This window comes from Oncorhynchus mykiss, chromosome 19 (genome assembly GCF_057628025.1).
Source record: "Oncorhynchus mykiss isolate SJ-2025 chromosome 19, ASM5762802v1, whole genome shotgun sequence".
Classification (NCBI taxonomy): Eukaryota; Metazoa; Chordata; class Actinopteri; order Salmoniformes; family Salmonidae; genus Oncorhynchus; species Oncorhynchus mykiss.
The window spans coordinates 70,971,750-70,989,109 of NC_143040.1; the positions used below are offsets into that span (position 1 = coordinate 70,971,750).

General features: G+C 47.8%; 1 protein-coding gene and 1 long non-coding RNA gene across 4 annotated transcripts in view; one reads left to right on the top strand and one right to left on the bottom strand.

Moving 5' to 3' along the window:
* The window catches only part of map4k5 (mitogen-activated protein kinase kinase kinase kinase 5), a 107,947-nt gene extending 96,056 nt beyond the window's left edge, over positions 1-11,891 (top strand). For all 3 annotated transcript variants that reach the window (XM_090211656.1, XM_090211657.1, XM_090211655.1), the window contains 5 exons: positions 1,239-1,307; positions 2,797-2,889; positions 4,286-4,356; positions 9,997-10,052; positions 11,724-11,891. In XM_090211656.1, the coding sequence (XP_090067782.1) occupies positions 1,239-1,307; positions 2,797-2,889; positions 4,286-4,356; positions 9,997-10,052; positions 11,724-11,811 (377 nt within the window). In that variant the 3' untranslated portion in view covers positions 11,812-11,891. The remainder of the gene's footprint in view (positions 1-1,238; positions 1,308-2,796; positions 2,890-4,285; positions 4,357-9,996; positions 10,053-11,723) is intronic.
* A 191-nt stretch (positions 11,892-12,082) lies between these two features.
* On the bottom strand, positions 12,083-13,047 carry LOC149975324 (uncharacterized). The gene is made up of 2 exons (XR_016489101.1): positions 12,855-13,047; positions 12,083-12,780 (listed from the first exon to the last, which is right to left on the bottom strand). It is a non-coding gene; the product is annotated as an uncharacterized LOC149975324 (long non-coding RNA).
* Between the last annotated feature and the right edge of the window lie 4,313 nt (positions 13,048-17,360).

Sequence of the window (17,360 nt, forward strand, 5' to 3'; positions counted from 1 at the left end):
CAGAGACGATCGTCCTCAACTCTGGCTCCTCCTGAGCGGTATGCTACGAAGCTAGCTAGATCTACTCAGTCTTTTTTTAAAAAGCTAGCCAGCTTCAGTTAGCTTCACATTGCATCTCGGGCTTCACATCCGTACTATGTCAGTGGGTATTGCTTGTCCGCCTGCCGCTAACTCTAGCGACTTCGTAACTGCATGTGCGTATCGCACGTGTCTAATCGAACGCCGAACTCTTCATTGAGACGATTCTGACATGTGATTTCAGCTGACATGTGAATTCAGCTGACATGTGAATTCAGCTGACATGTGAATTCAGCTGACATGTGAATTCAGCTGACATGTGATTTCAGCTGACATGTGAATTCAGCTGACATGTGAATTCAGCTGACATGTGAATTCAGCTGGCTGTGGTGTGAAATGTGCTTTTAGAGGTGGCGTCGTCATTTCATTACTTATCGTTAATGTCCTCTTTTCACACAGTACCTTTTTTATCTGTAGTGGTTTCAAGCTCGCCGCCATTGGACTCTGGAGCAGTGGAAACTTGTTCTCTGGAGTGATGCTTCACCATCTGGCAGTCCAACGAACTAATCTGGGTTTGGGGGATGCCAGAGAACGCTACCTGTCCCAATGCATAGTGCCAACTGTAAAGTTTGGTGGAGGAAGAATAATTGTCTGGGGCTGTTTTTCATAGTTCGGGCCCCTTAGTTCCAGTGAATGGAAATCTTAATGCTACAGCGTACAATAACATTCTAGAAGATTCTGTGCTCGAATCACTAATACTCTTGTGGCTGAATGGAAGCAAGGCACTGCAGCAATGTTCCAACATCTAGTGGAAAACCTCAACCTCAAGTTCTTCTCCTCCTGGTTCACTGAGATGGGATCAATAGGCACCAAACACACACTACCACCTCCTGAGTGGTATGCTACGAAGCTAGCTGGATCTACACAGAGACGATCGTCCTCAACTCTGGCTCCTCCTGGTTCACTGAGATTAGTCAATTGTTGTACTGTCAATAGACACCAAACGGAGGAAAACTGAAACTTGGAGGGACGATCTCGACTATCTGAAAATGCTTAATTTTCTGTCGCTTTAAAGCGTGTCGTTTTTAAAACCGTGAACACAACCCTGGATTCATACTCTATGTTCACATTGAAACACCTCCTCTTGTGTTGATGTATTTCTGGATTCCAGTAGGGATATCTTTATGCTAACCATTATTTTATGTGTGTCTTCCCCTTAGCTGGCCAAGCAGTGGATGCCATCCATGTGACCCAGCTGGAGAGGGACACCGTGCTCGTGTGCCTGGACAGTAAGTATGACCTCTGACCCCCACAGAGATGACTTCCTGCACTTTGGTTGCATCCCAAATGGCACCCTATTCCCTATGTACTGCACTACTTTTGACCAGGGCCCATAGGAAAGTGCACTACATAGGGAATAGTGAGCCATTTGGGACTTCCCCTTCAGTCTAACTAGTCCTGCACTGAGAAAGTAGACATGCTGTTAATTGTTTGCCCTTCAGTCATTATTTCATTTATTTAACCAGGAAAAGACCCTTGAGGTTAGAAACCTCTTCTTTTTTTTCCCCGAGGACATCTAGAAGGGAGTCGATTACATACTGAACCCCTCCCTTGAGGTGGTACCACCCAGCACATCTAGAAGGGAGTCGATTACATACTGAACCCCTCCCTTGTGGTGGTACCACCCAGCACATCTAGAAGGGAGTCGGTTACATACTGAACCCCTCCCTTGTGGTGGTACCACCCAGCACATCTAGAAGGGAGTCGATTACATACTGAACCCCTCCCTTGTGGTGGTACCACCCAGCACATCTAGAAGGGAGTCGGTTACATACTGAACCCCTCCCTTGTGGTGGTACCACCCAGCACATCTAGAAGGGAGTCGATTACATACTGAACCCCTCCCTTGTGGTGGTACCACCCAGCACATCTAGAAGGGAGTCGGTTACATACTGAACCCCTCCCTAGAGGTGGTACCACCCAGCACATCTAGAAGGGAGTCCATTACATACTGAACCTCTACTTTGAGATGGCATAGTGCCTCTCCATCACGATTTCAATGGTAGAGCTTAACTGCTAGGGGCTAAAATAGATTTACTACTAAAATACCAAAATATATCACTTTTGCATCGACTTGTCAAAATGAAGACCAGATTTGACGTTTCACTATAACGAAACCTAAACATCTGGTTTTCCATTAAAAAAAAATAATAATTCTCATGAAAGTTCCTCTAAAACAATCAAGACGGTCAACAACATTTTCCTCTACCAGAGCTTTAATCTCAGACAGCGACACCCTCTCCTCTAGTTTTAGTCTCCTCTACCAGAGCTTTAATCCCAGACAGCGACACCCTCTCCTCTAGTTTTAGTCTCCTCTACCAGAGCTTTAATCCCAGACAGCGACACCCTCTCCTCTAGTTTTAGTCTCCTCTACCAGAGCTTTAATCTCAGACAGCGACACCCTCTCCTCTAGTTTTAGTCTCCTCTACCAGAGCTTTAATCCCAGACAGCGACACCCTCTCCTCTAGTTTTAGTCTCCTCTACCAGAGCTTTAATCTCAGACAGCGACACCCTCTCCTCCAGTTTTAGTCTTTTACAGCTCGTTCTAAAATCACCGAGCATTATTAGGACAGTTCTCGTTTACTCATTTCAGGAACCGTGAAAGATTGTAGCAGCTGAGAACGGACACTGTGATTATCCTCGTAAGTGAGGAACTGTTGTTTTTTTTATCCAGCCACTATTCAAAAAGCTCTATCCTATTTTTATTTTTTATTCTAGAAAATCTAAAGATCGTGAACCTCATGGGAAGATTAAAGTCGAACAAGAAGCTAGCCTCGGAGCTCAGCTTTGACTTCGCCATTGGATCCGTTGGTAAGATGACTTCTTTAATATGATTCACCTACTACTGTAACACCTACCTCGTAAAGCCAGTAGGGGGAGGGGCTTGTAACGCCAGTAGGGGGAGGGGCTTGTAACGCCAGTAGGGGGAGGGGCTTGTAACGCCAGTAGGGGGAGGGGCTTGTACCGCCAGTAGGGGGAGGGGCTTGTAACGCCAGTAGGGGGAGGGGCTTGTAACGTCAGTGGGTTATCGCTGTTTCTGAGGGGGAGGGGCTTGTAACGTCAGTGGGTTACAGCTGTTTCTGAGGGGGAGGGGCTTGTAACGCCAGTGGGTTACAGCTGTTTCTGAGGGGGAGGGGCTTGTAACGCCAGTGGGTTACAGCTGTTTCTGAGGGGGAGGGGCTTGTAACGTCAGTGGGTTACCGCTGTTTCTGAGGGGGAGGGGCTTGTAACGCCAGTGGGTTACCGCTGTTTCTGAGGGGGAGGGGCTTGTAACGCCAGTGGTTTACCGCTGTTTCTGAAGGGGAGGGGCTTGTAACGCCAGTGGGTTACCGCTGTTTCAGAGGGGGAGGGGCTTGTAACGCCAGTGGGTTACCGCTGTTTCAGAGGGGGAGGGGCTTGTAACGTCAGTGGGTTACCGCTGTTTCTGAGGGGGAGGGGCTTGTAACGCCAGTGGGTTACCGCTGTTTCTGAGGGGGAGGGGCTTGTAACGTCAGTGGGTTACCGCTGTTTCTGAAGGGGAGGGGCTTGTAACGTCAGTGGGTTACCGCTGTTTCTGGGGGGGAGGGGCTTGTAACGTCAGTGGGTTACCGCTGTTTCTGAGGGGGAGGGGCTTGTAACGTGTCAGTGTTTATAATAGGGTTATGGTTTCCCCTGTATTCACATCCCACTACCCTTCAATACTGTGCATCCATTAATGTCAACCAGTGTGTATATTAATATGTATGATGATTGCTGATATCCTCCCTGTCGTATACATGCCTCTACCTTCTCCTCCAGTGACTGTGTTCTACTTTTTGTATAATAAACTGTGAAATAATAACACATATTTTATTTTTTATTTCACCTTTATTTAACCAGGTAGGCTAGTTGAGAACACCTTTATTTAACCAGGTAGGCTAGTTAAGAACACCTTTATTTAACCAGGTAGTAGGCTAGTTGAGAACACCTTAATTTAACCAGGTAGGCTAGTTGAGAACACCTTTATTTAACCAGGTGGGCTAGTTGAGAACACCTTTATTTAACCAGGTGGGCTAGTTGAGAACAAGTTCTCATTTGCAACTGCGACCTGGCCAAGATAAAGCATAGCAGTGTGAACAGACAACACAGAGTTACACATGGAGTAAAACAAACAATTAAACAAAATATACAAATTAACAAGTCGATAACACAGTAGGATAACTGACGTCTCCTCTACCTCTTGCTCCAGTGTGCCTTCAGGACAGTGTTCTGGCCTTCTGGAAGCACGGCATGCAGGGAAAGAGCTTCAAGTCCAACGAGGTAGGTGTTACCGTTAGTACTGTCACACTCTAGACATTATACACATTGTCAATCAAACTGAGTCTAAATATAATCGTGGCTTGGTGGCTATAACAAAACCTGACTACAATACAGTCAGGTCTATACTGGAGGGTGATTGGAAAGGCACCAGTCAGGTCTATACAGGAGGGGGATTGGAAAGGCACCAGTCAGGTCTATACAGGAGGGGGATTGGAAAGGCTAGCTAGCTGACAAGCTTTTGTGTGCAGAGCGCCAGAATTAATAAATCCAAAGTGAAATGTGATAACTACAGTGTCCCTAATTAGCATTGAAAAGGTGAATCCATTCTTCTTTAATGAAACGTCTCTCTTCCTGTTTTCTAAATAACTCTTGTAAAGTCAGTATGGGGAGGGGCTTGTAACGTCAGTATGGGGAGGGGCTGGCCTGATTGCACACAGAAGTAGGCCTATAGGCTACCTGGCCTGCGCGCAAATGTAGGCAGTTACAGTGAGTGCCTTCTGAAATTATTCAGACCCTTTGCGTTCTGTTTCCGTTGATTATCTTTGATGTTTCTACAACTTGATTGGAGTCCACCTGTGGTAAATTCAATTGATTTGTACATGATTTAAGGCACACACCTGTCTATATAAGGTCCCACAGTTGACAGTGCATGTATGTCAGAGCAAAAACCAAACCATGAGGTCAAAATAATTGTCCGTAGATCCCAGAGAAAGGATTCTGTTGAAGCACAGATCTGGGGAAAGGTACCAAAAAAATGTGTGCAGCATTGAAGATCCCCAAGAACACAGTGGCCTCCATTATTCTTTAATGGAAGAATTTTGGAACTACCAAGACTCTTCCTAGAGCTGGCCACCTGCCCAAACTGAGCAATCGGGGGAGAAGGGCCTTGGTCAGGGAGATGATCAAGAACCCGATGGTCTCTTTGACAGAGCTCGTGAGTTCCTCTGTGGAGATGGGAGAACCTTCCAGAAGGACAATCATCTCTGCAGCACTCCACCAATCAGGCCTTTGTGGTAGAGTTGCCAGATGGAAACCACTCCTCAGTAAAAGGCACGCAACAGCCCGCTTAGTTTGTCAAAAGGCACCTAAAGACTCTGGCCATGAGAAACAGGATTCTCCAGTCGGATGAAACCAACATTGGAACTCTTTGGCCTGAATGCCAAGTGTCACATCTGGAGGGAACCTAGCACCATCCCTACTGTGAAGCATGGTGGTGGCAGCATCATGCTGTGGGGAAACCTGGCACCATCCCTACTGTGAAGCATGGTGGTGGCAGCATCATGCTGTGGGGAAACCTGGCACCATCCCTACTGTGAAGCATGGTGGTGGCAGCGTCATGCTGTGGGGAAACCTAGCACCATCCCTACTGTGAAGCATGGTAGGGGTAACATCCCTACTGTGAAGCATGGTGGTGGCAGCATCATGCTGTGGGGATGTTTTTCAGCGGCAGGGACTGGGAGACTAGTCAGGATTGAGGGAAAGATGAACAGAGAGATCTTTGATGAAACCTGCTCCAGAGCGCTCAGGACCTCAGACTGGGGCGAAGGTTCACCTTCCAACAGGACAACAATCCTAAGCACACAGGCAAGACAAAGCAGGAGTGGCTTCGGGACAAGTCTCTGAATGTCCTTGAGTGGCCTAGCCAGAGCCCGGACTTGAACCCGATCGAACATCTCTGAAGAGACCTGAAAATAGCTGTGCAGTGACGCTCCCCATCCAACCCGACAGAGCTTGAGAGGATCTGCACAGAGGAATGGGAGAAACTCCCCAAATACAGGTGTGTCAAGCTTGTTGAGTCATACCCAAGACGACTTCAAGGCTGTAATCGCTGACAAAAGTGCTTCAACAAAGTACTGAGTAAAGGGTCTGAATTACTTATGTAAACGTGATATTTCAGTTTTTTATATATATATATATACATATATATACACACATTTGCAAAAAAAAAAAAAAGCTAGTTTTTGCTTTGTCATTATGGGGTATTGTGTGTCGATTTGATGAGGGGGAAATACGATTTCATCCATTTCAGAATAAGGCTGTAAAACGTAACCAAATGTGGGAAAAGTCGAGGGGGTTTGAATACTTTCCGAATGCGCGGTATATGCGTGTCCGTTTGGGGATCTGATAGTGTTTCTGATTGGCTTAACGCACCACCAATAATGAGCTGTGGACCTTCTCAATGTAATAGTTTTCTTCATCTCAAACAGCAAGTAAACAAAATGTGTATTTTACATCTATTGGTAATGACAATAGTTCCTCAATGTATTTGAATAATATTTTCCAGCTCTCTCTCCCTTTCGATAACCACTCAGCATGAAAGGGGAAAATGTCATGCTCTGATCTGGTGGAAATGTCATAGTATAGGCCTTCCTGATTGCTTCTTCTCATTGCTTCACTTAGACTGAAATATGTTCCAGTAAAACATTTGAGATGCTGGTACTGTTTACATTTTAGGTGGAGGAGCAGTAGAACATTTGAGATGCTGGTACTCCTGCCCAAGTTAAACACTGCTTCTCGTCCCTTGCTCAAATATCCTACAGTTGTGTCTGCCTTGAGCTCACTGGGACAGGAAATATTTGAATGGGCCCAGAATATTTTCTACAATGTTGCAAGGGACCTAAGTTAATAGTTGACACAATGTTTCAAGTTGGTTGCAGACAGGCCATACATTTGATACAATGTTTCCAGTTTGCTAGCATGATCTTTGGCTGGACTAAGTTGATAGTTGATACAATGTTTCCAGTTTTCTAGCATGATCTTTGGCTGGACTAAGTTGATAGTTGATACAATGTTTCCAGTTTTCTAGCATGATCTTTGGCTGGACTAAGTTGATAGTTGATACAATGTTTCCAGTTTTCTAGCATGATCTTTGGCTGGACTAAGTTGATAGTTGATACAATGTTTCTAGTTCCTTCCAGACAGGCCATACATTTGATACAATGTTTCTAGTTCCTTCCAGACAGGCCATACATTTGATACAATGTTTCTAGTTCCTTCCAGACAGGCCATACATTTGATACAATGTTTCTAGTTCCTTCCAGACAGGCCATACATTTGATACAATGTTTACAGTTCCTTCCAGACAGGCCATACATTTGATACAATGTTTCTAGTTCCTTCCAGACAGGCCATACATTTGATACAATGTTTCTAGTTCCTTCCAGACAGGCCATACATTTGATACAATGTTTCTAGTTCCTTCCAGACAGGCCATACATTTGATACAATGTTTCTAGTTCCTTCCAGACAGGCCATGCGTAGCCAATGTGATTTTATAGGATCATTATTTTCAGCAGGAGATTGTCTACCTGCCGGCTGCCATGTTTTTATTGGTTGGCTTTTATGTAGACTATTTTTTACATCGTTGGTAACGGAAGATACTTTTTGGGTTTATCGTTTTCATTTGGATGTAATTTGGATGAACCACATGACACTGATTTTGAGATACGAAGACGTTATAAATTAAATTAAACTTTCATGAAAATGTACAGACGAAAACCATAACTGGCACGCAGATTGGTAGAGATGGTAAGATAAATTGGCATTCCACATGAGAAAGGTTACCGACTCCTCGTGTTGCCTTTTCACCGGCAACTTCAGGAGAGGAATGGCAGAATCTGAAAAATCCAGCAGGAATGACCGGGAGGAAAATGGTTATCTAGATTTCTGGCGCCCTCTTGAGGCATTTTGTCTTACTTCATCAAACCGTAAGCTTAAAGCATCAGACAAGCTCAATGCACATAGTCAAATTTTATTAAAACAGATATCGTGTGTCTATATATGGAAAAATACACGTTTTAAAAAATGTTGACCAAACTACTTTCGGTCGACCAATACATTAGATAACTGTGTACTAGGAGGCATGACCACCTGCTAGGTGGGAGTCCTTAGCCGGACAGAGACCCCCTCTGGTTAGGGTTACCCAGGGGTCCTGATGACGAGGAGAACAAGGCCTTTAGGTGGCTAGGAAATGTACCCGCTGAAGCGATCAGCCTACCAGGCATCATATCAATAGACTAATGTCCTGTCCCTCCTTCACTGCCTTCCTTCAAGGAGGCTTTTCAACTGAATCATACAGGAGACGGAGCGGCTGAATAATTGATCAGCCCACCTTCACCCTCTGTTGTGCAGCTGTTTCATTTTCTGATGAACATGAATACTGCATGGTATCTGACATTTTGACAGGCTAACGTGTCGTGCTCCACCCTGGCACACACACACTGTGCTGTAACGCTGGGCTGAGCCCACAGCCAACACACAGCCTTATTTCAGCTCAGTCGTGTGTGTGTGTGTGTGTGTGTGTGTGTGTGTGTGTGTGTGGCAGCAGTGAAAAGACTACCCTGGGTGTATCCCCTATCATAAAAACAGAATGCCTCACCTCACAGTGATCTCTGGACTTTTATAGTGTGTGTGGCGTGCATGGTGATCAGGTTAACATGAGATTGTCTCTGTGAAAGGTTGACAACTTCATTACCTGCAGGTGGACACAGAGACACAAACGGCCTAATGTAGCTTAGCCTCAGAGTGTGATCCCAGAGGTTTTATCTCCTGGCCTCGTCTATGTAGGCAGGCAGCGAAACACTGAATCCATCTGAACTCTGATAAGCAGAGCAACCTACAGTTGGCGGGGGGGGGGCTACTGAGGTTATCGGGGGGGGGGGGGGGTCTACTGAGGTCATTGGGGGAGTCTACTGAGGTCATTGGGGGGGTCTACTGAGGTTATTGGGGGGGGGTCTACTGAGGTTATTGGGGGGGGGTCTACTGAAGTTATGGGGGGGTCTACTGGGGTTATGGGGGGGGGGTCTACTGGGGTCATTGGGGGGGGGTCTACTGAGGTCATTGGGGGGGTCTACTGAGGTTATTGGGGGGGGGTCTACTGAGGTTATTGGGGGGGGGGTCTACTGAAGTTATGGGGGGGGTCTACTGGGGTTATGGGGGGGGGGGGTCTACTGGGGTCATGGGAGAGGTCTACTGAGGTCTGTCTGTAATCATGGGATGGACTGTAATGGGGAAATATAAGATCACCATGGAAATGAAGAGTCCTTGTAAAGTGTTACCAGTATTATGTTTCCATGTAGCTCCTCATCAATGTCCCTGTGTATGTTTCCATGTAGCTCCTCATCAATGTCCCTGTGTATGTTTCCATGTAGCTCCTCATCAATGTCCCTGTGTATGTTTCCATGTAGCTCCTCATCAATGTCCCTGTGTGTGTTTCCATGTAGCTCCTCATCAATGTCCCTGTGTATGTTTCCATGTAGCTCCTCATCAATGTCCCTGTGTGTGTTTCCATGTAGCTCCTCATCAATGTTCCTGTGTATGTTTCCATGTAGCTCCTCATCAATGTCCCTGTGTATGTTTCCATGTAGCTCCTCATCAATGTCCCTGTGTGTGTTTCCGTGTTCATTAATGTCCCTGTGTATGTTTCCGTGTTCACTAATGTCCCTGTGTATGTTCATTAATGTCCCTGTGTATGTTTCCGTGTTCATTAATGTCCCTGTGTATGTTTCCGTGTTCATTAATGTCCCTGTGTATGTTTCCGTGTTCATTAATGTCCCTGTGTATGTTTCCGTGTTCACTAATGTCCCTGTGTATGTTTCCGTCTTGTTAATAAAGTGCTCCATTCCTTCCTTTAATCTACAGGTCACCCAGGAGATTTCTGATCCCAGCCGAGTCTTCCGTCTCCTCGGATCTGACAGGTTGGTGCTTGAAATGATTGTGTTTTTAACTCTCTGTCTCTCTCCAGATCTGACAGGTTGGTGCTTGAAATGATTGTGTTTTTAACTCTCTGTCTCTCTCCAGATCTGACAGGTTGGTGCTTGAAATGATTGTGTTTTTAACTCTCTGTCTCTCTCCAGATCTGACAGGTTGGTGCTTGAAATGATTGTGTTTTTAACTCTGTCTCTCTCCAGATCTGACAGGTTGGTGCTTGAAATGATTGTGTTTTTAACTCTCTGTCTCTCTCCAGATCTGACAGGTTGGTGCTTGAAATGATTGTTTTAATTATTCACTTGCCTGTCCTCATTCCTCCTCTTTTTCTCTTTACTTGTATCTCTCTGTCTCAACTTTTCGCTCTTTCTCTCACTCCCTTTACTTTTTGCGCTCTGCCTCCCCCATCTCTTTTCTCTTTCTAGTCGTATAGATGATTTATGTAGTGCCCTTTGACCTCCTATAAAGCCGTAGATGCAGGGCTGGTAGCTAGTGGCTGTCTCCAGGGAGCAAGTGTCCTCCCACAGGTCCCTGTGTTTAACCATCGCCTGGAAACCACCAAACATCCTACTTCTCTCTCTCTCCCCGTCTCTCTCTCCCCGTCTCTCTCTCCCCGTCTCTCTCTCCCCCTCTCTCTCCCCGTCTCTCTCTCCCCGTCTCTCTCTCCCCGTCTCTCTCTCCCCGTCTCTCTCTCCCCGTCTCTCTCTCCCCGTCTCTCTCTCCCAGTCTCTCTCTCCGTCTTTCTCTCTCCCAGCTCTGGTGGCTCAGTCTCTCTCTCTCCAGGTCTGCTTCCGTTGCTATGACGAGGCATGTTCCACAGATCACACAACCCTGTTTATAAATCAACTATCTTTGATCGTTCAGCATTCAACCACTTTGAGTCTGAGTGGGATACCTCATTGTAATCTCAATGCTATCATGAAGAGGCTTTTAAACCATGTTCTCTATGTGACTCACATCACAGCTTCTGGTTGGTTACATGCTGCAGAGTGGGCAGTGTGGCAGGGCAGTCCCTTAGCCCTTCACACCAGTCCTCAACTATAGAAACCACTCAATGTGATTTAACTCCCTGGCTCAGACACATTTCCCACCCTGTGATGGAAGATCGACTAGCAATGATGGTTCTCCCAGGACACGGGGCCCCTCCCAGGACACGGGGGCCCCTCCCAGGGCAGAGGCTCCCTGGTGCTTTAGGCTCAGCCCATTCTGATTCCCCTGCGACAGCCTCTGCCCATCCAACCTGCATGTTTTATTCAGACTGGCACCTGGGCACTGCCACGCCAGCCTGGTTTGAGTGTCTCTCTGATCCTCTGTAATTCCATCTGATAGATCAGACACTATGGTCTTGGACTGTACCCTCTGTGGGCAGAGACACCCCTCATCTCGTCTGTCACTCTGCTGTAAGGATGGCACCACCCTTGTACAACTCATGATCTCTAGTGTCATATTAACATAAATGTGCCATTTGAAATGTAGCCAGTCCTCTCTTGTCTAGCTGCCTGCTACTCCCTAAACCCACCAATTATATTCAATTAATTGTGTTCTATTCAGTGTGTTTTCTTCAGTCTTCAGATAAGGGACCTGGTTGGCAGCTGTAACCTGCAGTAGAGTTGTGTGTTCCTGGTAATGCTGCTGCTAACTGACATCTCTCTCTCTAACAGGGTGGTGGTTCTGGAGAGCCGGCCCACTGACAACCCCACAGCCCTCAGCAACCTCTACATCCTGGCCGGGCATGAGAACAGTTACTAGCCCCTTAACCGTGTTACCAGCTCCTAGCTCTGACCCAGTGACTCCACACAGGGAGGGGGGAGGGGGGGGGGGGGGGGGGGGACACCTACAGACCCATTGGATAGGTGAAGAATTAGCAGGAAGTGGATCAACTCCCAGCAGTCCACTTGCCTCAGCAGGCTCTCATACCGCCTGGACTCATGGTACAACCACAGGTAGAACAATGAGACAGATATTTCATTGGATGGATGAAATGTGAAGCATCCGGGGTTAGCGGTTTTTTCACACACTACCAAATATGGTAGTGAGAGGAAGTCCACTAGGCGGTCGATGGGAGAAGATGGAACGAGATGGATTTTGACCGACATTCTGCAAATCTTCCCATCAATGAAACATTTGATCACAGTACAGTAGTTTTCTGTTACGATACGGAACAGATGAATTTTTGTAGACTTTACCCTTTTGCAAAATTTTATTTTTTATTTTTTTTATCATGCTGTTACAAGGAGTGCAAAGGTGAATTGGGTTATTGCACATTTCACAGAGTTCGGCGTTCCCTAACGGAAATATGTAGATGTATACTAGAAGGCGCCTGCTATCTTGTGCTTGGCTCTGCCCACTATGACTCATTTGTTCCCATTGGAAACGACAAGCTGTGGTCTATCTTGGTTTAGTGATAGAAAAAATCTTTGTTTGAACTGTGTCACCAAACCCAGGAAGTAGTTAGTGAATACAGAAACAAGAGGTCATCAACCAACAGGTCAGACAAGGGGACTGTGATGCTTCAAGCAAAACCACGTCCTTCCTCATCACAGATCTTCCAACGGCCTTATGCTGAGCAGGCAAGCAGCACCTCCTCCTTCCTCTACAGTCCTGTCCACCTCCTCCTCCCTCTACAGTCCTGTCCACCTCCTCCTTCCTCTACAGTCCTGTCCACCTCCTCCTCCCTCTACAGTCCTGTCCACCTCCTCCTCCCTCTACAGTCCTGTCCTCCACCACCACCTCCTCCCTCTACAGTCCTGTCCTCCACCACTTCCTCCTCCCTCTACAGTCCTGTCCTCCACCACCTCCTCCTCCCTCTACAGTCCTGTCCTCCACCTCCTCCTCCCTCTACAGTCCTGTCCTCCACCACCTCCTCCTCCCTCTACAGTCCTGTCCACCACCTCCTCCTCCTCCCTCTACAGTCCTGTCCACCACCTCCTCCTCCCTCTACAGTCCTGTCCACCTCCTCCTTCCTCTACAGTCCTGTCCTCCACCTCCTCCTCCCTCTACAGTCCTGTCCTCCACCACCTCCTCCTCCCTCTACAGTCCTGTCCTCCACCTCCTCCCTCTACAGTCCTGTCCACCTCCTCCTCCCTCTACAGTCCTGTCCACCTCCTCCTCCCTCTACAGTCCTGTCCTCCACCTCCTCCTCCCTCTACAGTCCTGTCCTCCACCACCTCCTCCCTCTACAGTCCTGTCCACCACCACCTCCTCCCTCTATAGTCCTGTCCACCACCTCCTCCCTCTACAGTCCTGTCCACCTCCTTCTCCTCCTTCTACAGTCCTGTCCACCTCCTCCTCCTCCCTCTACAGTCCTGTCCACCTCCTCCTCCTCCTTCTACAGTCCTGTCCACCTCCTCCTCCTCCCTCTACAGTCCTGTCCACCACCTTCTCCTCCTTCTACAGCCCTGTCCACCACCACCTCCTCCCTCTACAGTCCTGTCCACCACCTTCTCCTCCTTCTACAGTCCTGTCCACCACCTCCTCCTCCCTCTACAGTCCTGTCCACCACCTCCTCCTCCCTCTACAGTCCTGTCCACCTCCTCCTCCCTCTACAGTCCTGTCCACCTCCTTCTCCTCCTCCTTCTACAGTCCTGTCCACCACCTCCTCCTCCCTCTACAGTCCTGTCCACCTCCTTCTCCTCCTTCTACAGTCCTGTCCACCACCTCCTCCTCCTTCTACAGTCCTGTCCACCTCCTTCTCCTCCTTCTACAGTCCTGTCCACCACCTCCTCCTCCCTCTACAGTCCTGTCCACCTCCTTCTCCTCCTTCTACAGTCCTGTCCACCACCTCCTCCTCCTTCTACAGTCCTGTCCACCTCCTTCTCCTCCTTCTACAGTCCTGTCCACCACCTCCTCCTCCCTCTACAGTCCTGTCCACCTCCTTCTCCTCCTTCTACAGTCCTGTCCACCACCTCCTCCTCCTTCTACAGTCCTGTCCACCTCCTTCTCCTCCTTCTACAGTCCTGTCCACCACCTCCTCCTCCCTCTACAGTCCTGTCCACCACCACCTCCTCCTTCTACAGTCCTGTCCACCACCTTCTCCTCCTTCTACAGTCCTGTCCACCACCACCTCCTCCCTCTACAGTCCTCTCCACCTCCTCCTCCTCCCTCTACAGTCCTCTCCACCTCCTCCTCCTCCCTCTACAGTCCTCTCCACCTCCCCCTCCCTCCCTCTGTAGCCCTGTGTGTCCCATATAGCACCTCATTCCAGGGCAACCTTGTTCCTGGACTGCTGCAGGATTCAGTTCCAACTCGGCACCACACATGACCAATTGAGTTAATTGATCAGTTCAGTGATTAAATTCAACACACCTGGTCTTCCAGGTGGGTTCAATCAAAAACATGAAGTGCCTGCAGCCCTCCAGGACCAGGGTTGCCAACCCCTTCCCCTATTCCCTATATAGCACACTTCATTTGACCAGGACCCATAGGGTAAAGTAGTGTGATATGAAGGGTATCGGGTGAAATTTTGGCTGCAGAGACTGGACTGGATTGTGGAGGAACAGAATGTGTGCAGGAAAGGCTCAGACCAACAGACCCCCTCACCCTGCAGCCTCCTATCTCACCCTGCAGCCTCCTATCTCACCCTGCAGCCTCCTATCTCACCCTGCAGCCTCCTATCTCACCCTGCAGCCTCCTATCTCACCCTGCAGCCTCCTATCTCACCCTGCAGCCTCCTCTTCCACCCTCACCCTGCAGCCTCCTCTCCCACCCTCACCCTGCAGCCTCCTCTCCCACCCTCACCCTGCAGCCTCCTCTCCCACCCTCACCCTGCAGCCTCCTCTCCCACCCTCACCCTGCAGCCTCCTCTCCCACCCTCACCCTGCAGCCTCCTCTCCCACCCTCACCCTGCAGCCTCCTCTCCCACCCTCACCCTGCAGCCTCCTCTCCCACCCTCACCCTGCAGCCTCCTCTCCCACCCTCACCCCGCAGCCTCCTCTCCCACCCTCACCCTGCAGCCTCCTCTCCCACCCTCATCCCGCAGCCTCCTCTCACCCCGCAGCCTCCTTTCCCACTCTCACCCCGCAGCCTCCTCTTCCACATGGATTACATATCAACTGAAATAGGGAAAAAAAACGATCTAGAGGTGTTACTGAAAACAAGTGCCATAATAATTCAGACATTTAGGTCTGGTAGGGAGTGAATAAATGGGAGTTTCTTTGTGTGTATCAAAAAGTCCTTTGTAACTAAGCAACTGACGGTCACAGGTCTGGTTGACGATAAGCTTTAGGGCGGCTTGTAAGCGCTGAGCCTTCAGTGTTAGCGAGCCGTCGTAACGCCTTGGACCAGAGCTAGTTGCCGACGCGCAAAGCCTTTCCTGCTCTAGTTGAACTAATATAGACTGGTTCAGATAGAAAGTCCATATATTTTGTTTGATGTGGGTAATTTAAACGTTATTTATTAATATCTAAGCAATATTAGGGCATGTTGGATTGACTGGCTTTGTGAGGGATAGTTACATTATTTTTATTTTTTTCAGTTTTATATTATTTTAAATTTTCTTGAGGTGTTGTCGTTTCATCCAAACCGTTTTAAATATTAATCTGTATCGATGGGTTGTTGTTTCTATGACCGTCTGGTGTTGGAACGCTTCCCAAATAGCCCCCTATTCCCTATTTAGTGCACTACTTTTGATCAGGGGCCCGCCCATAAGAGCTCTGGTTAAATATAGTGCACCAAACATGGGACCAGGGTTCCATTTGGGACGTTCCCATAATCCACCTCTCTTCCTGCCTCCCGCTTGGTAGCGTTTTAGAAAGTTGAATATGTCATGTGTTTTGTTCCTCTTTTTTTCCCTTTTAAACTATGACTTTATTCAGTATTTTTGCACCATGGAAGAAGCACTTTTGTACATTTAATTTTTTAATTTTAAATTTTTATTTAAAATGACAAAACAAGGGAAATGCATTTTTGTTTTCTTTGTAACATCATCGGTCTTCCCTTCAAAAGTTTTAATGTATGCAGTTATTGTAATAAAATTTAAAAAAAAGAAGCTATTAACAATACACGTCTGCTGTCATGCTACTTGCTAACTGCCAGTAAACCTAGGCTGCTGTGGCGCGTGTCAACTCCTATATTTGGCTCGCGAACTCTAATGGTTATTGTCAAGGGGATACAAACAGACCTGGGAACAGGGAAGGCCATCTGCATGGAAATAATTGATACAGTGCTGTTGAGCCCCCGGGGGGGGGGGGTTGTTTTCCGTAACGAATAAGACTACGGTTCAGTCTGTCATTCCACTGCCGTGTTTGCACCGCAGCGCTAATTGGCCTCCGTGGAACAAGAGTTAGAAACTGGAGCAGTCCCTGTCTGGTATTTACTGACGCAAAAAAAATAGGACGAATGATGTCACTGTCAGACAGATGATAATAGGGGCTAGTTCTGAATTATCTTTCAGTTGGAGGGTCTTAGGTTAAGTGAAAGCAAGCTACACATTTCATTTGAAAGCTAATGCATCTTGCGCGCGCGGGGGGGGGGGGGGGGGGGGGGATTGGGGAAAACAATAGCAGATCATTACAGAGAATGTGCACGTTGCTTATGCACAGGGCACCTATCGCCAGGTCACACGTGATTTGTTCTACGGCCCGTCAGTGAATAGAGTCCAGGACAACTCTCTGGCACGGTGGGTTCGTCTTCTATATTGAGTATTGCGTCATCAGTTCCTCTCGTCACGTCAGTCAATGCATACCTTCGCTGCTACCTTGTCAGAAATGTCCAGATCAACTAGCCCATATCAGATCAGATGCCCATAGATTTTGTAATGTTTGAGTCACTCATATCACATGAATACACATTAGACATGGCAAAATGGATAGAATTGCAATTAAATTTGCTTTAAAACTGCAAAAATCACCATCTGACCAAATGTATAGAATTGCAGGAAATACGCTTTAAGGGGGGTGGAGTCTGTTCTTATGGGGACCAGGCTGAAAAGGTGGTGGAGTCTGTTCCTATGGGGACCAGGCCGAAAAGGCGGTGTGTAAGGGGGTGGAGTCTGTTCCTATGGGGACCAGGCTGAAGAGGGGGTGGAGTCTGTTCTTATGGGGACCAGGCTGAAAAGGTGGTGGAGTCTGTTCCTATGGGGACCCGGCTGAAAAGGTGGTGGAGTCTGTTCCTATGGGGACCCGGCTGAAAAGGCGGTGTGTAAGGGGGTGGAGTCTGTTCCTATGGGGACCAGGCTGAAGAGGGGGTGGAGTCTGTTCCTATGGGGACCAGGCCGAAAAGGCGGTGTGTGAGGGGGTGGAGTCTGTTCCTATGGGGACCAGGCTAAAAAGGCGGTGTGTGAGGGGGTGGAGTCTGTTCCT